This window comes from Budorcas taxicolor, chromosome 3 (genome assembly GCF_023091745.1).
Source record: "Budorcas taxicolor isolate Tak-1 chromosome 3, Takin1.1, whole genome shotgun sequence".
In the NCBI taxonomy this organism is placed as follows: Eukaryota; Metazoa; Chordata; class Mammalia; order Artiodactyla; family Bovidae; genus Budorcas; species Budorcas taxicolor.
In genome coordinates, this window is record NC_068912.1 from 117,993,485 (window position 1) to 118,018,726 (window position 25,242).

General features: G+C 64.9%; 1 protein-coding gene across 1 annotated transcript; it reads left to right on the plus strand.

Moving 5' to 3' along the window:
* On the plus strand, positions 1-23,828 carry ESPNL (espin like). Its single transcript, XM_052638185.1, has 10 exons — positions 1-294; positions 1,472-1,662; positions 3,832-4,018; positions 6,330-6,512; positions 11,010-11,141; positions 17,356-17,470; positions 18,448-18,560; positions 19,473-19,676; positions 21,780-23,396; positions 23,530-23,828. Exons 1-9 carry the CDS (start codon positions 1-3, stop codon positions 23,367-23,369), a joined length of 3,009 nt encoding a protein of 1,002 aa, XP_052494145.1. The 3' UTR covers positions 23,370-23,396; positions 23,530-23,828.
* The last annotated feature ends 1,414 nt before the right edge of the window (positions 23,829-25,242 follow it).

The following is a 25,242-nucleotide window of genomic DNA, read 5'->3' on the forward strand; positions in this document are numbered from 1 at the left end:
ATGGAGGAGCAGCGGGCGCTCGCGGCCGCCAAGGACGGGGACCTGGACACCCTGGAGCAGCTGCTGGAGGCAGGCACCCTGGGCCCGCATGTCACCGACGCCCTGGGGGCTGGCCTGGTGCACCACGCCGCCCGGGCCGGCCACCTGGCCTGCGTGAGGTTCCTGGTGCAGCGGGCCAAGCTGCCCGGCAACCAGCGGGCCCACAACGGGGCCAGCCCCGCGCACGACGCCGCAGCCACCGGCAGCCTGGCCGAGCTGTGCTGGCTGGTGCGCCACGGTGGCTGCGGGCTGCAGGTAAGTGGGGTGCAGCAACGGCGGCTGCAGGGTGCGGGACCCGGGCCCACAGGGAGGCGCAAGCCGAGAGCCAGGTCTGGAGCCCAGGCTTCCCCAGGGCCCTGGGCTGCTGCTCAGGGGTGGCAGGGGCGGGGATGGCCACACAACTCCCACGGCACACACAGTGGCCTGTCTCCACCCCACGCCCTCCCCAGCCCCAAGCAAAGCCCTCGGAAGCCACGGACACCCCCTGAACCACCTGGTATTCCCCGAGGCCCAGCACAGAGCAGCCCCTCTCGTCCTTTCACCCAATACCCCCACCCAAGAGCAGCTGGCCTTGCCGGTGGGGGGGGTCTCCTGGGTCTCCTTATCAAGCCTGATCCGTGGGGCCTGCTTCCAAAGGGTCTAGAAAATGGTCCGGGCAAACAGAATCCTAGCAGGCACTGGGGCTCAGGAGGTGCTGGCCCACCCCGGGTGTTGGGGGACCCCGGTGGGGGCTCCGGGGCTCAGTGATGGTCTCCCCGCAGACATTTCTCCTGCCCGCCTCTCCCTCTCCCTGTTGGCCCAGTGGGTGTGGGCAAGTGAGCTCTGATGGAGAGAGGAAGTCCTCCCGGAGCCCAGAGAAGCGCTGGGTCCTGGGAGAGGGAAGACCCATGTGTCACACAGCCCGAGTGTCCAACAGCCGCAGCCCCACCGTCCTCAGCGGCTCTTCCCACAGGCCCAAGGGCGGGAGCAGGGCCGGTCCAGAGCCCGGGAGAACACCCAGGTGTGCCGATGCCCGCGGTGGAGAAGCGCCCCAGCAAGAGGACTCGGGAGGCAGGGTGGGCGCTGAGTGAGGGCGGAGCAGAGGCCCCTGGACCACCCCTGGACAGGCTGCCAGCCCTGGGCGAGCAAGCTGAGCTAGTGGTGCCTCCCCTACGGCGAGCAGAGAGCGGGAAGGGCGGGACTGCAGCCTGGAGGGGGCTCGAATGTCCAGGATCAGGGGTTTGGACCCAAAAGCCTTGACTGGTCCCGGCCCTGCTGCTGACTGGGAGCCGGTGGCCTGGCTCAGTCCAGGAGACCCCTCCACACCCCCGCGCCGGAGCCAGGTGGAGGGGTGGGAGCTCTCCGGCGGGTCCGCGCGGTGCGGTCCCAGGCGGCTGCCCGGCAGGCCGGGTCCGGCCCGCCGCCCGTTCACCGGCCGCCTGCGCCTCCGTAGGACCAGGATGCGTCGGGCGTCTCCCCGCTGCACCTGGCCGCCCGCTTCGGACACCCGGCGCTGGTGGAGTGGCTGCTCCTCGAGGGCCACGCGGCCACGCTGGAGACCCTGGAGGGGGCCTTGCCGCTGCACCACGCCGCGGTCAGCGGGGACCTGAGCTGCCTGAAGCTCCTGACCGCCGCCCACCGCAGGTGAGGGGCTGCGGCGCCGCCTGGCGGGGTGTCCCGGGGGCGCGGGCTGAGGGGAGGGGGCCCAACGAGGGGAGGGGAGGGAGCGGGGCCTCGGGAGGGGGAGGGGTGGGGGAGGGGGAGGGAGGGGTGGGGGAGGGGGGAGGGAGGGGCGGGGGAGGGGGGAGGGAGGGGCGGGGGGAAGAAGTGGGCGGAGGGGAAAGGGGCGGGCCTCAGGGGAGGGCTGGGGGAGGGGTGGCGGGACCCGGGTGGGGACGGAGCTGGGAGGGGAGGACGAGGGGGCAGGGAAGGGGAGAGGGCCGGGCCCCGGGAGGGGCGGAGGGCGAGGCCTGCAGCCAGGGGCGGGCGGCGAGCAGACCCGGGTGGGCTCAGCGCCGCAGCGGACGCTGAAAGCCCGGAAGCTGCTTCCGCAGCCGGAGCAGAAGCGCCCCTGCAGGCTCAGACCGCGCCCGCGGCCTGGTGGCGTCTCAGGGGCTAACGTTCCCCGCTGGGCCGCGAAGGTCACCGCTCACGCGTCCGGAAGGGAGCAGAGTGAGCCCTGGGCTTGAGGGCAGTGAGCCCCCCAGGTGGGGACCTGGATTCTCCCTCCACACGCCCGGTCCCACTGGCGCGAGTCGGCGGATGGGCGAGGCCGACAGGCAGGGAGGGGACAGGCCCAGCTAAGGGCCTGCTGCCCCCCGCCCCTTCCCCGTCGCGGGCCCGGCTGCGGTCCTGGCCCCACGGAAGACACCCGGGCGTGTAACTGGCCGTCTGGGGGTGCGGCGTCTGTGGCCTGCCGCAGCCGCCTGTCCGCAGGATGGCTGTCCTGGCTGGGAGAGGGACTCTGTCCACCCCTCACCTGAGCTGGCCTTTCTCCCCCGAGCCTCTGACCACACGTCTTCTCCTGCGGGGCTCTTGTTAGCTGGCCGGCCGTCCTGGCCGCCCCGCGACAGTGCTGCCGTTCCTGGGCTTTCCCGTCCCGACCTCTCCCTTCCAAGGCCTTTAAGAAAGGTCTTTGAGGCTCGCTTCTGCCTGTCTTCCCCAAATAGTCCACACCAGCTGCCCCGGGCCTGGCCGGCCGCAGGGTGTCTCTCAGACTGGCTGTATTAGAATTCAGTTCAGTTCAGTTGCTCAGTCGTGTCCAACTCTTTGCGACCCCATGAACTGCAGCATGCCAGGCCTCCCTATCCATCACCAACTCCCGGAGTTCACCCAAACTCATGTCGATTGAGTCAGTGATGCCATCCAGCCATCTCATTCTCTGTCGTCCCCTTCTCCTCCTGCCTCCAGTTCCTCCCAGCATCAGAGTCTTTTCCAATGAGTCAACTCTTCGCATGAGGTGGCCAAAATATTGTAGTTTCAGCTTCAGCATCATTCCTTCCAAAGAACACCCAGGACTGATCTCCTTTAGGATGGACTGCTTCGATCTCCTTGCAGTCCAAGGGGCTCTCAAGAGTCTTCTCTGACACCACAGTTCAAAAACATCAATTCTTTGGTGCTCAGCTTTCTTCACAGTCCAACTTTCACATCCATACATGACCACTGGAAAAACCAGAGTATCAGAAGTACTTTCTGCCATTTGAAATCCGGGTGATTTCACATTAACACACACACAAGCACAGGGACGGCCCGCTGCCCATGGCCCACATGCCCAGGGGCAGAGACCACAGGAGCCCGAGAGGAAGTCTTTTTCAACAGGGGTGGGGTCCGGTTTGGGGGAGGGGGCTCCCGCTCCCTGCAGGGGTTCAGAGGGGACAGAGAACTCACCTGACCCCTTGACCACATGCAGGCAAGGCAGGATGCGGAAACCTGACTACCCTACCCCAGTCTGTCCACACGGGGGGGGGCCTGGAATACGGATGCCGGCGAGCACCGGGAAGGACTAGTGTCCTGCTCACAATGGTCCCTTGCACGGAGCAGGCCCTGGGTCCGGAGGTTCCCTGAGCCGCCCACTGCGGGCCCTGCTGGGCCATTCACCCTAAGAGGAGACCCCTGCCGGCCAACCCCCGGCGCGCACAGCTTGAGGGCGAGTTGAGGGAGCTGGATTCCTTGGGGTGCGCACAAGCTGGGCGGGTAGTGGGGGGCCGCAAAGAGCCAGGTGCCGGGCCACTTCGCCCAGATCTGGGTCCTAGGTCGGAGCGGCTCCCCGCGACCCCCGGCCGAGCGCGCTCTGAAGCCCGGCCTCCCCCGCAGCGGCGTGAACCGGCGAACGCGCAGCGGCGCCTCCCCGCTGTACCTGGCCTGCCAGGAGGGCCACCTGCACCTGGCGCAGTTCCTGGTGAAGGACTGCGGCGCCGACGTGCACCTGCGCGCCCTCGACGGCATGAGCGCGCTGCACGCCGCCGCCGCCCGCGGCCACTACTCGCTCGTCGTCTGGCTGGTAAGGGGGCGCCGCGTGCGCGCGCGGGTCGTGGGGGGCGTCCGCGGAAGCTGGCCTCTGCTCCCGCCTAGCAAGCGGGGCCGGCTGGGGCGGAGGCGCCACGCCCCGGGTCTCCGATCGCACACAGGAAGTTCGGAGACCACGGGGTGGTGGGCGGATCAGATGTGCCTGCCGAGCCTTGGAGCACCCACGTGCCAGGCCCAGTCTAGGGCACAGCGGGGAGCTTCGGCTGGGGGTGGCCGTGGGCTAGACCCGCCCCTGCAGGACCCTGGGGGTGTGCAGCACCCGCTGCGGGCTCTCCCGACCACCCCACCCCCCAAGGAGTCCTGGTGGGTGTCTGGGTTCTCAGGGTGGGCAGCCCAGGCAGTGCCTGGCCCTGCTGCTTGGCCACTTGTCCATGCCTGCCTACCCAGACCCTGGTGGGGAGCCCCACAAGCCCCACTCTTCCCTCTGGACCCATGGAGGCACCATCTGGGCCTCTTTCCAGAAGGAACACAGAGTGACCTAGATGGGGGAGGATGCTTTCTTAAGACTTTTTCTAGGGCTAGGGACTTCCGCCTCCGTCCTGGAAAACCAGGCCTGTGCGGTGTCCGGCGCTCTGAGGGTCTCCATTATGGAGAGGGTCTCCATTACCCAGTCAAGGGTCAGAGTGAGGAGTCTCTCTCTGGAGGGGCAGATGGACAAGAGGTGGCTGAGAACGGACTCAGTCTGGCTGCTCCGCTCCTTGCGCCTGGCACTTGGTGAGAGCTGTGGGGTGCTGCGTGAGGGAAGAAGAAGTAATCTCTGGCCTCCCGCCACGCCACTCCCCTTGGCTTCAGAAGCCCCCAGCAGTTGACTCCGGCCTGCCTTCACCACCACCTCTACCAGGCTGGCCCTTCGCCCCTGGAGCACCCGCCGGCACCCACCTTTGCACCGGCTGTGCCGCCCCCCAGCCGCCCTTCTGCAGCTGCTCCCACCGGGCCAGCCCCACTCTCGGGAGAAAGCTCCCAGCGTTGGCCCCGCCCTGGCCCTCGGCTGGAGCTGTGCTTCCACCCTCTCGCCTGTAGTTCAGATGGTGAACTTCAGAAAGGTGCCTGTCCCCAGACCTGGACTCCCAGCGCTGCGGGAGCCTGAGTCCTGGCCTGGTCTGGCCGCGGGGCGCAAAGGCGGCATGTGCTTAGCACACGTGGTGGGAGTGAGTCGGCGGGACGCGCGGCGTCTCAGAGTGGTGGGGGTGCCCAGGGGCCGGAGGGTGGCAGGCAGGTCCACACAGCGCCCCGCCCCCCCCCCCCCCCCCCCCCCCGCCAGGGCAGCCTCACAGGGGCTCATCCCAGGAAGAAGCAGCTGTGGCCGAGGGTCCCAGGGCCAGAAAGGCTCTTCCACATGGGCCTCCCCACCCCACCTCCTGCAGGATGGACCACAGGCAGGGGGCGCAGCATCCAGCCTGGCTGACCCACTCAGGGCTGGGGTCCCGCTCCCCTGGGGGAGCTGGCTGATAGGAGGCGCTCTCCTCCCAGCATGCTGTCCTTTTTCTGACAGACACATTTGAATGTCAAATCAGCCAGCATTTGGCTGCAGTGCCCTGGGAATTAAACCACTGAAAGGTTATCCCTTCCACATAGGAAACACAACAGGCCGTTCACACCCGGTCACATCCTTGCTGTTCTCCTGGCCTCGCCTTCATGGAGAAGGTTGGCTGCGTTCAAAGCAGTAAGAGGGAGAAAAAGGGGGTGACGCCACGTGCACCGGCCCTTCCGGCGGGAAGATGGAGGAAGAGCCCCTTCTGGCCTCGGGTTGGCAGGGGTCACGTGGCTGCCCTGCGGGCACGTGGTCCAGGCTGGGGGCCGCTGGCCAGAGCCCACGGGTGCCCTCACAGCGGGGCCGACGAGGGCTGTGAGGAGGGCTGGCCGGAAGGTTGCCGTTGGGATGGGGCCCAGGCCACAGCGTGCTGAGGAAGGCTGGCCAGGGTCTGCCCCCCAGCACCCTGCATCTTGGCACTGGAGCTGTAACACTCAGGACGCAAACAGGCCTGGTGCCAGGAGGTCCTCCCTTCATCAGCAAACACCTGTTTACTGGCCTGGGATGCTGCCCAAAGGCGTTCTTTATTTGAAGTGGGAACGCCCCTGGGAGTGTTCAGCTTAAGATCTGGGCTGGGGCAAGTTTGGGGGCTGTGGAATCTGGCAGTAAAACCACCAAGCTTGCTGCCCCCCGACCCAGGCTGCCCGGGGCACACAAGAGGAGCCCGCCCTGTCCCCAGGGGCCCCTGCCCCGAGGAGGGAGTGGCTGCCCCCGTCCGGCCTCAGCTGGCCCTTCCCCCTTCCTCCACCCTCAGGTCACCTTCACCGACGTCGGCCTGACAGCTCAGGATGACGAGGGGGCCACCGTCCTGCACTTCGCCGCTCGGGGCGGCCACACGCCCATTCTGGACCGGCTCCTGTTGATGGGCGCCCCCATCATGAGAGACTCCTGGGGGGGAACCCCCCTCCACGATGCAGCGGAAAACGGGCAGATGGAGGTAAGGCGCTGGGGGCGGGGGGTGGGCAGAGGAGCCTCCGGGAGCTGGCAGTCCTGGACCACTTCCTGTGAATGAGTCACCGAACCCTCAACACAACCCTATAGGATACACATTATTAGCCCCTTTTACAGACAGGTAAACCGAGCCCCAGAGGGGCAGCCATTGCCCAGGATGCAGACTCAGACTCAGATCTCTCTGGGAATAAAGCCCACGCTCTGCCCTCAGCGCGGGACACCTCCCTTCGCTCAGAGACTCCCCGGGTGCCGGCTCAGGGGTCAGTCTTCCGGCTAGTCCTCCCAGGAGGGGGTCTGCTGGCCCCCTGCTCCGAGCAGCCTGGGAGCAGAGCCCTGCGGAGGTGTGAGGTCAGCCCCTTCGCTGTGATCCAGATAAACCTAGGGGCGCACGTGGCCCAGGAAGCAGCATCGGGAAACCTGGAGTAGGCAGGGTCGGCGTTCCGACACTTGAGAGCCAGCCCTGGGAGTGGACCCGGCCGTGAGCCACTGGCCCCGCACTGGCGCCACCTGCCCACAGACCTCCTGCGAAGGCAAGGCCATGTCTGAGTGGAGTGCATCCGAGGCGAACACGTGGGATGACTCCTCTGCCCGCCCGCCCCAGAACCACTCGGCAGGGCTCCAAAGTGGGTCAGTGCATCTGCAACATCTCCTGGGTCTTCCCACGGCGTTCCCATGGCCCCCAGATCAGCTGGTCGCCGTCCACGCAGGCCCCGGAGAGGCTAGTCGAGGGGCAGGGGGCGGGTGTTTTATCGAGGTGCAGCCCAGTATCCCATTTTGGACTTCGGTTCTGGACAGCTGTTTCCCGCTGGAACCTCAAGTGTTCCTGGGCCCAGGTGGCCCATGAGCAGCACAGGGCAGCTACCCAGAGTCCCGGGAAGGCACGCGGTCCTTTTGATAAATCTGAAAGAGGCATGATGCCCCCATGCCCAGCAGCAAGGCTGAATACGTCTTCCTGACTCTCAGGAGCCTGAGGGCTCCCTCCTGCTCCTCCCACCCCCAGCCACACCCCCTCCTTTCACCCTGCAGGCCAGCATTCAGCCCTGTGGGCTCACCAAGCAAATGATGGGGGTGGCGTCCAGAGGGGCCTGGGGTGGTCCCTGGTGTCCTGTACCCGAGCAGATGGTGAGGGTGGCATCCAGAGGGGCCTAGGGTGATCCCTGGTGTCCTGTACCCAAGCAAATGGTGGGGGTGGCATCCAGAGGGGCCTGGGGTGGTCCCTGGTGTCCTGTACCTGAGCAGATGGTGAGGGTGGCGTCCAGAGGGGCCTAGGGTGATCCCTGGTGTCCTGTACCTGAGCAGATGCTGGGGGTGGCATCCAGAGGGGCCGGGGTGGTCCCTCATGTCTGTACCCGAGAAAGCGGTGGGGGTGGCATCCAGAGGGGCCTGGGGTGGTCCCTGGTGTCCTGTACCCAAGCAGATAATGGGGGGGTGGCGTCTGGAGGGGCCTGGGGTGGTCCCTGGTGTCCTGTACCTGAGCAGACGATGGGGGTGATGTCCAGAGGGGCTGGATGGTCCCTCACGTCTGTACCCGAGAAGGCGGTGGGGGTGGCATCCAGAGGGGCTTGGGTTGGTCTCTGGTGTCCTGTACCTGAGAAGGCAGTGGGGGTGGCGTCCAGAGGGTCCTGGGGTGGTCCCTCATGTCCTGTACCCAAGCAGATGATGGGGATGGCGTCCACAGGGGCCTGGGGTGGTCCCTGGTGTCCTGTACCCGAGCAGATGATGGGGGTGGTGTCCAGAGGGGCCTGGGATGGGAGGCCGCGGGTGGCCGGAAGGGCCCTGAGCCAGCGTGATGTGGCTCAGACAGCATCCTGCCCCTACCAGCCACGGCTTCCACAATCCCGAGGCTGGCCGGAGCAGCGCCCTGCCAACTTTATTTTTAAGCAGCATCGTCTTTTTTCAAATGAAGTGTTCTATAGGGGTCCAGGGGGTTCAGCAGATAAGCCGAGGGTTCTTGAGGCCCTCACCCTGCTCCCTCGGTGGGAGAGGAAGGGAACCCAAGCCTCAGAGCTGAGAGCCGCCCTCCTTCTCCGTCTTCGTCTGGCGGGAAGCCCTCGGCCCTTGGCTGTGCTGGGTCTTCCTTGCTGCCCCCCACCCCTCCAGCTTCCTCCGCCTGTGGCGAGTGGGAGCGGGTCCTCGCTGGGGTGCAGGGCCTTCCCATCATCGCGGCGGCACCTCTCTGCAGGCCCAGGCTGTAGCGTTTGCAGGCCTCAGTACTGGCAGCACTCGGCCTCGGTACTTGCAGCGCACAGGCTTAGTTGCGCTGCAACATGGTCTTCCCATACCAGGGATTGGACCCTCGTCCCCCTGCCTTGGCAGGTGGGTTCGTAACCGCTGGACCACCAGGGAAGCCCCACGATAGCTTCTCCATGCCATCTACTCTCCAGCCTGTCCAATACCCGTCTCATATCCATGTCTCTGGTTGTGCTGTAACCAGGACAGAAGCAGAGTCCACACGTTATTGATCGCCTTTTGGGTATTAAATTTGTCAACAGTTCTGGAAAATTATGATCATCCAGGAAACATGATCACCCCACGCTACTCTGTATTTTATTTAATTTTATTTTTTTTGTGAATTAATTTAATTGGAGGCTAATTACTTTACAATATTGTAGTGGTTTTTGCCAGACATTGACATGAATCAGCCATGGGTGGACATGTGTTCCCCATCCTGAACCCCCTCCCACCTCCCTCCCCATCCCATCCCTCTGGGTCATCCCAGTGCACCAACCCCGAGCACCGTGTCTCTGCATTGAACCTGGACTGGTGATCTGTTTCACATATGGTAATATACATGTTTCAATGCTTTTCTCTCCAATCATCCCACCCTCTCCCTCTCCCACAGAGTCCAAAAGTCTGTTCTATGCATCTGTGTCTCTTTTGCTGTCTCGCATACAGGGTCATCATTACCATCTTTCTAAATTCCATATGTATGCATTAGTATACTGTATTGGTGTTTTTCTTTCTGGCTTACTTCACTCTGTATAATCGGCTCCAGTTTCATCCACCTCGTTAGAACTTCTTCAAATGCATTCTTTTTAATGGCTGAGTAGTATTCCATTGTGTATATATACCACAGCTTTCTTATCCATTCATCTGCTGATGGACATCTAGGTTGCTTCCATGTCCTGGCTATTATAAACAGTGCTGCAATGAACATTGAGGTACATGTGTCTCTTTCGATTCTGGTTTCCTCGGTGTGTATGCCCAGCAGTGGGATTGCTGGGTCATAAGGCAGTTCTATTTCCAGTTTTTTAAGGAATCTCCACACTGTTCTCCATAGTGGCTGTACTAGTTTGCATTCCCACCAACAGTGTAAGAGGGTTCCCTTTTCTCCACAGCCTCTCCAGCATTTATTGCTTGTAGACTTGTTGATAGCAGCCATTCCGACTGCCATGAGATGGTACCTCATGATGGCTTTGATTTGCATTTCTCTGATAATGCCCACTCTGTATTTTAAAATAAATTCTTATTTTAGAAGAATTTATCATTGTTTCAGATTTGTAGAAAAATGGAGGCATGGGCACAGACCGTTCTGCTCAGGTCCACATCTGCTTTCCTGCCCCTGGATCACAGCCACCCGCTCTGGTGGCCGTCACTGCGGTGAAGTCCTCCTCTCCCTGTCCCCAGGGCCGCTGCCCCAGACCCATCTAGGCTCAGGCCCCACACCACAGTGCCCCCCACTCCACTCTGCTCCTCTTGTGACCCCTGCCCCCCAGGCTCTAGATAGACCCCGCGCTCCTGCGGTGCACACCCCCCCACCGCAGCCTCCTTCACAAAGGGCCTTCACAAGCCCAGTCTCCTCCCGCTTTCCACGCTCCATCCTCTCCTCTGCTCCCCGCTGCTGAGCCTCCTGCCTTCCTCTTCTCTCGGTCCCGGGGCCCAGCCAGGAGGGAAACTGGGGACCCAGCACCCGCCTGACCCGGGGAGGGGGCATGTGAGGCCAGCGCAGGAGCCGGACGGTCAGAGATGGAGACACTGGAGATGGAGTGAGGACCGCCGGAGCTCACCCTGGGCCCGGAGCCAAGAGGAGGGCCTTGTTGAGCACCAGGCCTGAGCGGGAGGCCAGGGAGCAGGCCGGGCGAGGCGGGCAAGGGCACCGCCCGGAGACCTGGGGGCGGAACCGTCTTTCTTAGCCTCTGCAGCCCAGTTTCTTAGTGTGAGAACGGACACCCCTACAGGAGTTGCTGTAAAGATGGAAAGCGGCTCCATATTTAAACCCAAGGCCTGGGCTACAGGGGCAAAGTCAGGGTTGGGTGGCCTGGCTGGGATCCCGCTGTGCCGCCTGCTTACCATCTGGGCCCTCAGCGAGCCTCCAAGCAAGGGCACCTGGGGCTCCTACCCCGGATTCGGAGTGCTGATGCCTGTGGGACCCCATGCCGCCAGGAAGGGGCAGCCCGGGTCAGGCGGGGGCTCAGGCCTCAGTGGCTCAGCTTGAGGGGTGCGGGGAGTTGGCAGTGGTCACGTGCCCGCCCCCCTCCTGCAGTGCTGCCAGACCCTGCTGGCTCACCGCGTGGACCCCGCCCTGCGGGATGATGACGGCTACACGGCTGCGGAGCTGGCGGAGTACCACGGCCACCGCGACTGTGCCCAGTACCTGCGGGACAGCACCCGGCCGGTGAGCCTCGCGGCCCCTTCCCTCCAGGGCCCCCCTGTGCTGATGGCCGGGAGGCTCACCTGGACACTGCATGGTCGGGAGGGAGCAGGGGAGGGCCGGCCCTGGGCTGTGAGGGGGCCGGGGCTACAAGGGGGACCAGGGCTGGGCCACGGCTGGAGCTCCGCTGAGATCTGCCCGCCAGCCAGGCCACAGAGCCCAAGCTCACACTCAGGCCAGACGGCTGGGTCAGACTGAGGACACCCCGGGGGTGGGAGTGGGGTCCCAGATCCTCGGGTGGGTGTGACCCCAGGGGGCAGGCCAGCCCTGTGCGGCCCAGAAGGGGACAGTTTCAGGTTGGCTCCCATCTGGGCACGTGACCTCGCCCAGCCTCGCCTCTGCAAGGGCAGGGACCCTGTGTACCCGGCCCCCTGGCCCTTGACGGGCCGCGCGTCTTTGCTGAATCAGTGGAGCAGTGGGTGTGCAGGTGTGCAGGGGGGAGCCCAGCAGCTCCGTCAGCGTGGGGTCCAGGCCCCCCCCCAGTGCCCCCCCGCCAGGCCCCGGGCAGTGACTGACGACTCTTGCCAACCTGCACAGATTTTGCCGCAGTCTTCTGTGCTGGCCACCCCTTCAGAAGGTGTCCCTGGGACTGGCTGGCCCCCACCTCAGGTGAGAACACTGAAGCCCATGGGGGCACCGTGCCCCCATGCCTGGTCCCGCCCCGGGCTGCCTCCCTTTCCCTCGGGGCGTCTCCCACAGACTGTCCAGGACAACGGAGGCAGAGCCGCCTTCCTCCCCGGCCCTGGGCCAGTGGGATGGTCCTCACCCGGCCACCACTGAGAGAGCCGGTCTCCACCGCCCAACACCCACACCAGGGTGGCCGGGTGTTGGGGGCTGGGGGTGCTTCAGGGCACATGCATTGGAGTCCTGGTTTGTCTCGGTAGCCTAGTTTCAGACACAGGAACTGCAGTCACTGCTTGAAGCAATCTGTTTACTGTTTACTGACCCTTCAATTGGCTATGGGCTTCCCTGATGGCTCAGGTGGTAAGGAATCCACCTGCAATGCAGGAGACCCCAGTTCGATCCCTGGGTCGGGAAGATCCTCTGGAGGAGGGATAGGCTGCCCACTGCAGTATTCTTGGGCTTTCCTGGTGGCTCAGCTGGTAAAGAATCCGCCTGCAATACAGGAGACCTGGCTTCAATCTCTGGGTTGGGAAGAACCCCTGGGGAAGGGAAAGGCTGGCTACCCACTCCAGTATTCTGGCCTGGAGAATTCCATGGACCGTATAGTCCCTGGGGTCGCAAAGAGTTGGACACGACTGAGCGACTTTCACTTTCATACTTTCTTTGGATTGGCTATTGCTTGACAAGAGTTGTCTTTCTGGCTTGGGTTCCAGAAGTTGGGGGAACTGTGTGGGTTCCTGGTGTGGTGGACAGAGCTCCATGGTCCGCAGGTTGGGGATGGCCTGGCACCCGTGTCCTCGGCCTCTTTGTGGACCCTGGGGCCAGCCTGGAGGTGGGCTGGGTGACCCCTCTGCTAGCAGGGAGGTGCCTCCTGGCCCCTGTCCGGGGGGTCTCTGGCTTGCCCCCAGCCCACGCAGCAGTGCCCATGGCCGGGCCTTCTGTCCGAGCAGGATCTCTGTGCCCAGCCCCCCTCCCCAGGCCCTGGCACACCAGCCCACCCCTCCTGGCCGCTCTGCCCGGCTCTTTTAGGGGTGCGGACTCTGGGCGCCCTGCTGACCCCTCCGCTGGGGGTTGTGGGGACCAGCCCGCGTCGGGTTTCCTGGGGTCCCTTCTGGTGCTGGCGGTCTCCCCTGGTGTCACCGCGGAGTACGAGGCAGCAATCTGCTTGGGATTCCCCACGCTGGCCTGGGCGGTCCGTGGAGCCTCCCCACCCGGCCTGCAGGCCCGCAGCGTCCAGCCCGTCCACCTGCCCCGCCTGTGTGGCGGAGGGGCAGGCTCATCAGGCTATGAGCTCTCCCCATGAGCCGCTGCACCCGGGGCTGTCTGGGGTCACCCTCGACCCCCCACATTCAGTCTCGGCCCCGCAGGAGGGCAGGCCATCAGCTGGGGCCGCCGGACTGGGGGAGGCGGGGGCCGATGCAATATTGATGGAAACGCGATATCCAGAGGTCGCCCGCGCGGCCTCTTCCTGTGTTGGGCTCGGAGTAGGTGGTGAAAGCTTGTCTTTTCCTCTCAACCCTGCCACCTGCCTCTGACCCAGGGGGTCGTGGGTCCTGGGAGAGGCAGCCTGGGGGTGAGGCTGGACAGGTGCTCCCCCCGCTGCCTGCGCCGCCCCACCTTGACCCTGGCCACATCTTTCCGCTCCCCAGGCCTGGGGTCACCTCTGCACAGTGAGGAGGGCTTGGGCAGTGGCTAGAGGGGGCTCCCTGCACCCCAAACCTCCAGGGTGTGGGCTGTGTGAGAGGGACAGATCGGCCGGGCCGCCGCAGCTAGGAGCAGCTGTCCAGAGGGGTGAGCACAGCCCTCCATGCAGGGGCGATCCCAGCCTCTCAGCTCGCTGCCCCCCACCCCTGTACTCACGCCCACCAGACTTGGAGTGACCCTTCTTGGCCCAGCGACACTCCCAAGTCCTGAACACCTGTGAGCCCCAGTTTTCTCATCTGTGTGATGTAACGGAGGAGCCTTGCCGGGGGTTAGAGGGGTGCCTTGAGTGCCCAGTTTAGTGGCTAATTGCACCTGCTCTGGGTCCAGAGGGGCCCTCAGACCCCTTCACTCTCCAGATGGGAAAACTGAGGCCCAGAGAGGGCCAGGGGCTTCCCGAGGCAGACTACTCCCCCCGGGGGGAAGGGCAGTCCGTAACCCAATCTCAGCCATGGTGCCTGAGTGTCCAGCACCCATCTGTGGGTCATGATTTTCTCGGCCCGGGTGGCGTTACAGGCCTGTAACCCGGCTCGCCACAGCGGTCCTCCATGTATGATGCATAGCAGGCGTGGCGCTGCTCAAATCTCATCAGAAACACAGAAAAAGAGACACCGGACCACGGGCAGGTCACCAACCCAAGGCCGGCTGACCACCAACCTTGGACGCACCTAGCTGTCAGGACCCAGAGGCCAGCAGCACTCCCCCAGGTCCCGTAGACTCGGTTAGTTTTCTGAATACTCCTGTTACCAGGGGCTGCCACAGCAGACCCCCATCCTGGTTAAAATTCAGAGATCCTCGTGACACCATGCTAACAGCAGCAAGGAGGTCTGTGTGCCACAGTACACCAGGCCCTGCCAGGGGCTCCTAGTAAGTCCCAGCAAAGGCAGAGAAACTGAGACCTGTGGGATGCCGAGCGACTCCCTGGGGCTTCTCCCTGGGGAGAGTTACAGCAGAATTTGGCCTCGGGGACCCGTGGCATGCGGCCTCCCAGGCTGCTGGCGTGGTGGTCTGGGGCCAAGGTCCGTTCCCCTGGGCCCTGGACCAATGTCCTGCCCTTTCCGTTATTCCTTCCACCCCAGCTGAGCCCTGCACTCTGCCAGGAATGGGAGGCCCTTTCCCCTCACCCCAGAGAGCAGATTCAAACAGGGGTGCCGGGGGTATGGTGAGCCACGAGGGCTCCCAGGCGGGGGCAGCCGGGGAGGCTCTGTCCGGCTCAGCACCTGGGGCTCAGCCCCACTCTGTCCATCAGACCATCCGCACCGGGTTTCCCAGCCGTCGGGTCTGGGGTCTGACTCAACCCTCCTTCAGGCTCCTAAGCCACCTCATGCCTGCGTTGTGGATGCTGGAAGACCGGAGATTCCCAGGTCTGTGGAACACGGCAGGGAGCAGGCGGCGTGTTTTGTCAGAACCCCGCCCCTGAAGTCCCGGGGTGACCGATCCCGGCACAGATGGCCGCTGCATGCAGATCTGTGTCACAGTGCAGAACCCCGAGCCGGGGAGCCCCCTGACTTGTAGCCAGTGTGCGCAGCCTTGTCTTCCTTCTGGGTCCCCTGTGCCAAGGCAGGTGGGCGAGCAGCAGCCAGGGCTTGGCATCCTCGGCGGGGGTACCAGGGACCCCACTGGTGCCGGGCTTCCCCCAGAGGCCCGCTCGCCTGCCTCTCCCTCCAGGCTGGTGGTCCTGGACTGAAGGAGCAGTGACCCGAGGGGCTCAGTCCTGGCAGGAGCAAGGGGGGGTGGTCTCAAGTAGGATCCTGGTCCCAGCCCTGCCCCGTCCCTGCCATGGACCCCTGAGAAGGCACCCTGCCTCCCCGAATCTGTTTCCCAGCCGTGCCTGAGCGCTGCCCTGCTTGACCCCTCTGTGCTGTCTCTTTTGTGCGACCAAGGAGCTCTGGTTTCCCCTCCCTCTCCGGAGGGTCTGCTTCCCCGGCCTGTCTGGGGGAGGGTTAAGGCCTGGTGGTAAGGGATCCCACACCAGCCCAAAGCCCGCCAGGCCACCTGACACCTCTGCCTTCAAATATTAATGTGACGCCTCCTGCTCCGGGGGGCGGGCACTGTGACACCCCCCACTGACGGCTCCAGACGGCTCAGCTCCCTGTGCTCACTCACGGCCCAGTCTCTGCCTCCAAGGGTCCTCCCAGGCTGGGGGCTGGCAGACGCTCCTGCCAAGGCCGGGCTCCTGGGCTCCGGGCACCAGTGTCTGCAGAGAGAGGTAGGAGGCGCCGGCAACAGGCAGATAAGCGCTCAGGCCCCAGGCTCCCCTCCTGGTGGCCCCAGAGTGCAGAGGGTCCTGGGATGTGACGGAGGGCCCTGAGGCAGTGGCTATAGCCACAGGGGTTCTTCTGAGGGGTTTCCCCAGGCCGGGGCGGCCACCCGACACCTGCGCCTCCTCGTCCGGGAGTAGGGATCCGGCCCACCTGCAGGGAGCTGGGGACACTCAGGCGGCCGAGGGACTTAACCCCAGCAGTGCCAGCTATGTCGTCACAGGCAGGGCTTCGCGCAAAGCGGACACGTGGGCTTCTTGTTAGAAACCGATCGGGGATTTCAGGACAGGGAGAGGAGAGGATATTGAATGGAGCTGTGGATCGAGCCACCCGCTCAACAGTGGGGCCCGCACTGGGCCCAAACCACGCATCCCTGTGGGGCAGGTTTGATCCAGCTCCTCGCCCGGCCCGGGCTCTCTCCAGCGCCCGCCTGGGAGCCCCAAGGCCCTCACCCACCATCGCTGCCCACGGGAGGGAGCAGGCTGAGGCGCTTCGGTCTGACGGTCAAGGGTGAGTGGTGGCCCTCTGCTGGAGCCCCAAGCTGGGGCGGGCGTGTGTTTTCAGGCATCAGGGCTACCAGGGGGGCAGCCAGGAGACAAGCCACCTGCAAGATGGAGTCAGCCCACCTGCGACACTCAGCTTTAAACCCAAAGGCAGCAAGCCTGCCTCTAGAGTCCTTGGAGGATGGCTCACGTCCTTGTGGAGAACGTCTCTGCCACCTGAGGCGGGGCTTGGGAAGGCAGGCAGTGAGGGCAGTCCCGCACACGGTGGCCTGTGCGCCCCAGTCTCTGCTTGGCCAGGCCCAGCCAGCCATCTTGGCGCCTGCTGGTCAGAGGCCAGAGTGGAGGCCTCGCAGGGCTGCGCTGGGGATGGGGGACAGGTTTTGGATGCCTCCAGGTCTAGGATTCTTCCTGGTTGCCCACCAGTCAGTGTTGGGGGCAGGGGGGATGGTGGAGGTGCCCCAGACCTGGGGCAGACGTGGGGTTGCATTGTGGGGGCCCCTGCAGCCCAGACGTGGACCTCCCTGGCCCCCGGCTCCCCGGGACTGCGGGGTGGGTCCTGGGCACTGCGCCACTGCTCTGAGGTGCAGGGCTGAGAACACGTCCAGGTTTGCTGGGGTTCCCTCTGTGCCCAGGGCTGAGCACGGGCGCAGGTCCGGGCAGTCTGTCTCGGCACTGTCGGGACAGTTGGCAAAGGGGTGTGTGTGTGTGCGTGCACGTGAATGGGCACGTGTGCCCGCAGGTGTGCGTGTGTACACGTATCCCTTGTAAGGCCAAGGAGTGCTGAGCACGAGGGGGACGCCAGCCTCTGACCCAGAGCCCAGGGTTAAGCTGCCTCCAGAGGGAGCTCACGAGCTGGGCCTGGAGATGGGGGCTCACCCAGTGGGGGTAGGTGTGTGTGCCCACCAGGGTGGAGAGACACAGGGGGCATAACCTCCAGGGGTACTACCCCTCGCCCCCGCACACATCCCCTTCCTAGCCCCACCCCAGGGAGACCAGGCCAGGGCTGGGTGCCCCCCACCCCCGCATGGCAGCCCAAATCAAGGCCCCCCGCAACCCCGCCTCCCGCTGACCAGGCCTGTCTGCCCCCAGGTGCCGCTCCTGATGACCCCCCCACCCCCGCCATTCCCCCCTCCTCCACTGTTGGCTGCCAGACATCCCCCGGAGGATGGCAGAAGTGGGGGCATAGGCCTCGGGAACCCCACCCGTGAGTAAACGCATCCCCGGGGTGGGGGCTGGCTCAGGTTAGGGGTGCAGGGACTGGGCCCTGCTGGCCTCCCCTCTGAGGTCCTCCGAGGGGGCCTGGGGTGCGGGGAGCAGCAAGGCTGGACAGCTGGGCACAGAGGGCACCAAGGCCCAGGCTGGGGCCAGCCCCTCAGCTCTTCCAGGATTCCATTATCATCCTGCCACCTTGCTAAAGTGAGGACAGAGCGCTCCATGACCACAGGTAAACCACCTCCTGCGCAGTCCTTCGGCATCTCTGTGAGCTCCGAGCGCCTGCAGCCCAGCTCTCCTGCCGCTGGGGCTCCGGGCAGCCCGTCCCTTCTCTGGGCCTCAGCTCACCCAGAGGGACCGCGGAGGTCGGCTCTGTCCACTGCAGTTCCTGAGACTCCAGCAGGGGGCGGGGGGCGGTCCTCAAACCGCAGGTCACCACCCATCAGGGGGGCTCTGACCAGCATTTATCAAAATGAAGTAGAATGGGGTAGCGTGAAAAATGTCAGCAGGCCCCGTGTGTAGTGAGGATGATGAGTGTGGTGCAGTGGGTGGTGGTTATGTAGTCACACGTGGGGTGTGTGTGTGTGCGTGTGTGTGCAGTGGAGGGAGGAGTCATAAAAGGACAGGTTTGCCGTCTGATGGGGCTGCCTTTGGTCCCCAGACTACCGATCCCTACACCCTTTCTAGCTCCTTCCAGGCCGTAGCACAGCTGGGGAGGGGGGACAGGCCTTGGCTGGGATGAGGTAGGGAAAATGCAGGCTCCCCAGCTGGCCGGGCTTGGAGCTGGCCCCATGGACACCCGTGGGATCGCAGCAATGAGTGAGTTTGCCCAGGGCACTTGGTCAGGGGGCTGGCCACTTTGGCCCCCGGTCCAGTGGTCCTTCAGGAAGGCTGGCTGTGCCCAGGTCTGGGATCCTCTGCCCCCCAACCCTGGCCTCTCCGACACCAGCTCCCACTTCCTCCCGGCAGCAGCATCTCTCAGCCCGGCCTGGCCCGGCCAGCCAGACCAGCCTCCTCCGAGGGAGCGCACAGCCCACACGGCCACCCTGAGAGTCACCGCCAGTGCCACAGCCGTCCCCACGGTGAGTGCCCTCACCGTGCCGCTGTCTTCCAGGGCCCCCAGCCCAGGCCCAGCTGGCCTCTCAGCATCACCTATGCCGGCCCTGGCCAGGTCACTCTGGGGGCAGCCAGGCCCTTCCCTCCAGGTGGAGCCCACGAGGCCCGTGGTGTGACTGGCTGGCCCGGGGTGGGGGGCACACCCAGCTTCTGGGGAGATGGGAGTTCAAGGCCACGAGCAACTGTCCACCCATCAGAGTGGACGTGCCACTGTCTCTGATCCCAGGGGGTCGCAGTGGGTCAAGCCCCTCACCCTGACAGATGCTGCTTCCATCGTCCAGGAAAGCATCCGTCCATGGGAAGGCTGGGCCTGGTGCCCACTGCTGTCTGCCCCCCACCACCCCCTGGCAATTCCCACTGGCCCACACCTCCTCCTCCTCTCTGGGCACCAGTCCCTTATGCATCCAGCCCACCCTTTCACTGACCGGGGGCTGGGAGCTCCCAGACCCGGAGATGTTCTGTGCAAGTCTGGCAAGTGCAGTCACAGCACACAGCACATTAAAGGCTCTGATAAGTCCTGCAGTCCACGATTGACCACCAGACTCTCTATGCAGCTGTTCCCCAAAGGAGTTTCCCCATCCACATGGCATGCTCTGAGCAACCTCTTCTCAGTCATGTACCAAGGAGGGGGAATCTCTCAGCCTGCGAGCCTCCCCACACATACCGGGGTCCTACAGGGACAGGAGGCCCTTGTGCTCCGAATCCTCACACTTGAACAGGCTGGGGGTACAGTAGTGGTCAGCTCCTCTGTCCTCCCTGGTCAGCCCCCACGCCCCTCCTCGCGCAGCTGTGCTCCTCCGGGACCGCCCTCCCCTCCGCTGCTCCTGAACTGCAGGCTCCTACGGGCCTCCTCCGATGACCTGCCTGCGTGCACGCAGGGGGCAGAGACGGCGACGGCGACGGGAGGCGCTCCGGACAGTCTGGCCGCGCTGCAGCTGGACGGGATGCCCTTAGGCGACCTCGACGGGCTGGTGCCCACGCGGGACGAGCGCGGCCGACCCATCCCTGAGTGGAAGCGGCAGGTGATGGTGCGGAAGCTGCAGGCGCGCCTGGGTACAGCTCCAGCAGCGCCAGAGGCCCAGGTCCGCCAAGGTGGTGCCAGGGTGGGGGCGGGGCCAGGCGTGGGGTGGGGTCAGGCATGGGGCGGGGCCACACCTGGGCGGGGCCGGGCCGGGGCGTCGCGGGAGGTGGGCGGGGCCCGGGTGGGACCAGGGTGTAGAGGGCAGAGGCGGGACAGGAGGCTTAGTACCCGCAGGTAGACGTGGAAGGTGGGTTCCTGAGACCACACCTCGAGTCCTGAGACCCGGGTACCCTACTGCATTTCCCTCTGGCCTCAGCTTCCTCTTCTGCCGGGCGATGAGGTTGAACCAGTTCAGAGGGCTGTGCGCAGGGCCCCTTCACCTGCCTTGGGGATGTGTTGCCCAGGTGCTCTTTGGGCACGATTTGTACGTCGTGCCCGCCGCATATCAGGCTCTGTTCTCGGCAGTGAAGGGGACCAGCCTTGCCCCTTAATGCTTGCATTCCATCAGGGAAGGCGGGGTGACGGGGCAACTGTGCTGGGGGTGCGGGGAGGGGGAGGAGCGTCCAACTGCTACGGAAAGAAGACAGTGGAAAAGGGAGGGGCTGCTTTGTCCGGGTGCTCAGGGGCAGCCTCTCTGGAGAGTGTTCTTGAGCCGGAGTCAGGCGGAAGTGAAGGGCAAGGCCTCCGGGGGTGAGGGACAAGCGATTTTGAGTAGAGGCAACAGCGAGCGAGCGCTCCGGAGGCAAGGTGGACGGGCCCACGTGGGAAGCAGGGGGAGGCGGCGCGGAGGTGAGATCGGAGAGGGGACAGACAGGCATCACAGGACCTTCAGGGAGCCGCTGAGAATCTGAGCAGGGAAGGGCTCTCGTCTGACTTGGATTTTAACTGGCTCCCTCTGGCCGCCCTGTGGACAGTTGTTCTAGAGTTGTACCCTGACGGGGTGCGGCTTAGTCTTGAATGATGTGTTCTGCAACCCTTGGTCTAGAGCTGCCCTGCCGGTACCATAAGGCCAGCCATGTGTGGCTATTTCAGTTCAGTCATTCAAACTTGTCCAACTCTTTGCGACCCCATGGACTGCAGCACACCAGGCTTCCCTGTCCATCACCAACTCCCGGAGCTTGCTCAAACTCATATTCATCGAGTCGGTGATGTCACCCAACCATCTCATCCTTTGTCATCCCCTTCTCCTCCTGCCTTCAATCTGTCCCAGCAGCTGCAGCTATTTAAAGCTGCTATTTCAAATGAAATGAAACCCCCTGCTCCGGAGTTAGCTGCACTTCTGAGGAATGGCTCTTGCAGGGTTCTCGGCATGCCTTCCCCCTCATCTCAGAAGTGTTGGGCAACTCTGGTCTAATGGCCCAGCCTGTCCTTGCTGTCAGGATGCCCGTGGGGTTGGGGGTGGAGCAAGGCAGGAGTGGGTGGGGCATCCTGCCACAACCTGGAGGCCTTTTAGAATCTGACCTTAGGGCAGAGCCAAGGGTGTGTGAAGAACTCAGGGAAACACAGAACAGAAAACAGGCCGAAGGGGCAGGGGATGGGCTTGGACACAGCCTGGCCATTGGCTGCGAGTTCCCAGCCTGCTGCTTGTGGTCCGAACACACCCCTCTCTGCCCCGGGCCTCGTGGGGGCTTATTATGCCTAGTGCCCACCTGGCTTCTTGGCAACCAGGCAGGAGCTCAGGCCCCTGACCTGTGAGACGGGGAAGACACAGGGCCTCGCTCAGGGGTCTCGGGAGAGTGAGCGGGTGGGCACGGAGCCACCCAGAGGGACCCCAGCTGGGACGTTCTGTGTCTGTCTTCCACAGACTGCAAGCATGGGAGTCAGGCTATATCCTGGCGTCAGGGAAGCCCTGAGGGGTGATGTTCTGGGGGTGAAGTTAGCCACACGCCATGAGAACTCGGAGGCTGCCCTCCTTGGGGACACTGCCCACCCTCAGCACATCCTGTGCAGGGAACCAGAGGGTTCTGGGGACAGTCTTTGACTTCACCACAGAGGAGAGGAGGAGGACTCGGGGGTGGCAGAACAGAGGCACCCCTGCCTCTTCTGAGGGGAAGGCTGGCTCTTCCCGGGGTGAGAACTGCCCAGGCCACCCAGGGGAGCTTGTGTCCGGCAGGAGCACGCCATGTGGGCTGCGTCCCCGCTGACCTGCCCTCCCTGTGTCCAGGACGACGGCGGGCGTGCAGACCCCATGGAGCAGGCTGCCTGGCGGTACTCACAGACGCACCAGGCCATCCTGGGCCCCTTCGGGGAGCTGCTGACTGAGGACGACCTGGTGTACCTGGAGAAGCAGATCGCCGAGCTGCAGCTCCGGCGCCGCTGCCAGGAGTACGAGAACGAGCTGGGCCGGCTGGCGGCCGAGCTGCAGGCCCTGCTGCCTGCGCCCCTGGTCAGTATCGCCGTCAACAGCCGCTTCCTGTCCCCGGGGCCCGGGCTGGAGGTCTCGGAGGCCGAGCCCCGGGGCTCCGAGGAGGGGGCCTCGCAGGCCACAGCCGGTGGGCAGCCCCTGCCCTTCTGGTGCAGCCACGTTGCCCGGCTGGTGCGTAGCCTGTCCCTGCTTCTGAAGGGCGTGAACGGGCTGGTGCAGGGCGAGGAGAGGGGCCCCCTGGAGGCCCAGAGGGAGGCCCACAGGCTGGCCCAGGCCAGCCCCCCAAGGAGCAAGGCCCAGCGCGAGATCCAAGAGAGTGGGGTGTCTGTGCGGACACTCCGCGGCAACTTTGAGTCAGCCCCCGGCCGGCCCTGCACCCCAAGCCCTGGCCCCTGCGAGCTGGGGGCCCAGCCGGGGTCATGCCCGAGGGGCTGCTGGCCTGGCCCCGTCCCGCCCTGCGGCGGCCCGATTGGAGAGAACCCCGGGCCGGGTGACACGGAGGAGGCCAGCGACTCCGGCATCAGCTGTGAGGAGGCCCCGTCAGAGGTGGGCGCTGTGCCGGGCCCGGACCTGGCCAGCCTCCGCAAGGAGCGCATCGTCACCCTCTTCCTCAGCCACTGGAAGAAGTCGGCTTATATGCCGGCACTCAGAACAAAGGCCTGCAGGACCCTGGAGGTGCAGCCTGCAGGGCTGCAGGGGCAGGAGGCTGTCGGTGGCCCTCCACTACCCTCCCCGCTGCCCAGAGAGAGCCCGCGGCCCGGCCGCCTCTGGCAGCAGCGCAGCGTCATCGCCCAGCTGCTGGGCCACTGGAAGGCCATCCTGGCCCACGTGCCCTCCCGGCAGCTGTGGCGGCTGAGCCGGCGGCCCCGCGGGCCCCTGTCCCCCGAGCAGTTCCTGCCCCACGTGGACGGGGCGCCCGTGCCCTACGGCAGCCTCACGCTGGACCTCTTCATGCTGGGCTACTTCCAGCTCCTGGAGCGCGACCTGCCGGCCGAGGAGCGCAAGGCACGCCACCTGCTGTGCTTCGAGGTCTTCGAGCACCTGGGCGCCCACGGCTGGGAGGCGGCACGCGCCTTCCACAAGGCCGTGACCGATGAGGTGGCCGCTGGCCGCCGTGCCTGGACCGACGGCTTCGAGGACATCAAAGCCCGCTTCTTCGGCTCCAGCCGCGGTCCCGCCCGGGACGCGGAGCCGGGCCGCGAGTTGGGCCTGACCCCGCTCAGGCCCCTGCCCCACGCCGGTCCCTGCGGCCCCGAGCCTGCAGCACAGAGGCTGGGGTCCGGCCCCCAGCGGGGCAGCTTCAACAGCGAAGACATCTGTGGCTACATCGACCGGAGCTTCGCCTTCTGGAAGGAGAAGGAAGCCGAGATGTTCAGCTTTGGGGAGTGACGTGGGCCTGCCTTCCTCCCGGAGCAGGTTTGGGCTGGTTTTGGTTCTTCTTTTCTCTTTTCCTTTTTGCCCGCCTGGTGGCCAGGTGAGCCATGAGGCCAGGCCGTCAGGGACTCAGCGTGCCGCCATCCATGTCTGCCCCCCGATGGCTTCCTCCTAGGCTGCAAGACTGCATTCAGAGCCCCCTTGTCACCGCCGCGTCCGAGAAGCCTTCTCAGGACCCCAGTCGCCCTGCCCTGGGATGACTCGCCAGCTCCGCCCGTGCCCACGGCCTGCGCGTCCCTTGCGCACCTGTGATGCCAGCCTGTTCCCCACTGGCCACCCTCCAGTCCCTGCTGAGTCGCCAGGACATCCCGTCTCCCAGCGCCTCCTGTGCCTGTGGCTCTGGCCACATCCTGAGCCTCTGTCTGCCCTCCTCCAGTGCCGCCTCCATTCCTTCTGGTGACCTTGGGCCGTGCCCCTCTCCCTCTGTGGCCCCCCTCCCCCTCCTGTGACGTGAGGGAGGAGCTAGGAAAACGGGATCTGGTGGGCAGGAGGCCTTCCTGTCAGACTGGGCTTCCCTCCCGAATTTTCCAGGTCAGCGTGCGGAGTCCAGGGAGCTTCAGGGAGAGGTTCTGCAGCTGCGCGATGGCCCCACAGGCAGGAGTGGGGAAGAGGCTTCAGGAACCTTCCACAGCCCTCACCTCCCTGCAGAAGCCCCCCAGGACAGTTCTCTTGGCTGTCCCTCCCCGCCTGCAGAGCTTGGAGGGCTCAGGCCAGCTGTGGGGGACCAGGGACTCCTCCCATGCCGCTGGCCCAATGTCTCAGAGAGGGATGCTCAGGAACCATGCTGCTGGCCCAATGTCTCAGAGAGGGATGCTCAGGAAGAAATAAAATGGGGGTGTCAGGCTGTCGGGGCTTCCCCGGACCAGTCAGGGGGGCCGTGCTGGACTGGGTTCCGGCTCCAAACCCTCCTGCAGGGTCGACACCGGATGTGAGTTTGCTAAAGAAAGACCCGCTCCTGCCACCTTCCCATGTGTGCTTGCTGCCCCGAGCCCAGAGAGGGCCCTGCTGGGGGGACACTGAGACCTCAGTGCTCAGCTCAGTCGAAGCCCCAGAGCAGCATCCTTACCCCACGGGGCGTCCATGTTCTCATCTGTGAAATGGGGGTGTGGTGTGGACCCGCCCAGCCCCAGGGTCCTGGCGAGGGTGGACTGAGGCCCCCAGAGGGGTCTCTGTCCTGGGATGACAGTGACACTCTCCAGCTGTGTCAGCGTGCTAAGGAGCACGGCCCTGGCCTCAGGCAGCCACAAGCATCCTGTATGGTGTTGAGGCCCTGGCTCTTGGCCCTGAAGCTTGACATTTGGAGCCGGACAAGGGCTGGTCCGCAGGACGCTGCTGCTGCTTCCCCGGGCTGGCGAGGTGAGCCTGGAGGTGGTGGGTCAGAAGGTGCCGGGCTCTCTGAGGCCTCCCTCCCCTGGGCCACCTACAGGACCCTGCTGTCCGAGGAGGCGGGAGCAGGGTGGGCAGCAGATGCAGAGCCCAGTCCCAGAGGTGGCCGGCTGGCCAGGGCTGCTCAGGAGACTGTGCGCAGGAGGCCCGCACACCCGAGTTCGGGCATGACCCCCCCACTCACTGTGGCCTTGGGCAAGGCCCTCCATGGCCCCGAGCCTCATGTTCCCATGAGCATCCAGGACTCCAGGAGGATTGGGGCTCCAGGGTTAGGTGGGGGGTGCTCAGACCCCAGCGTGAGGCCTGGCACAGGGAAAGGACCTCTCTGTTGGGCAATCTCGGGTGACTGCCCAGATGTCCTTCTGCAGGCACTCTGTTTCCTGGGAGCCTCCTTATAAATACACCGTATCCTGAGAGCACCCCAGGGACCCTGAGTCCCTTG

What these genes read in the sequence shown, in the direction of transcription:
- ESPNL (XM_052638185.1), top strand. Translation starts at nt 1, where the DNA reads ATGGAGGAGCAGCGGGCGCTCGCGGCCGCCAAGGACGGGGACCTGGAC. An exon ending in ACGGTGGCTGCGGGCTGCAG is followed by an intron (nt 295 to 1,471) that starts GTAAGTGGGGTG and finishes GCGCCTCCGTAG; the next exon opens with GACCAGGATGCGTCGGGCGT. An exon ending in CAGCAGCGCCAGAGGCCCAG is followed by an intron (nt 19,677 to 21,779) that starts GTCCGCCAAGGT and finishes CCCTGTGTCCAG; the next exon opens with GACGACGGCGGGCGTGCAGA.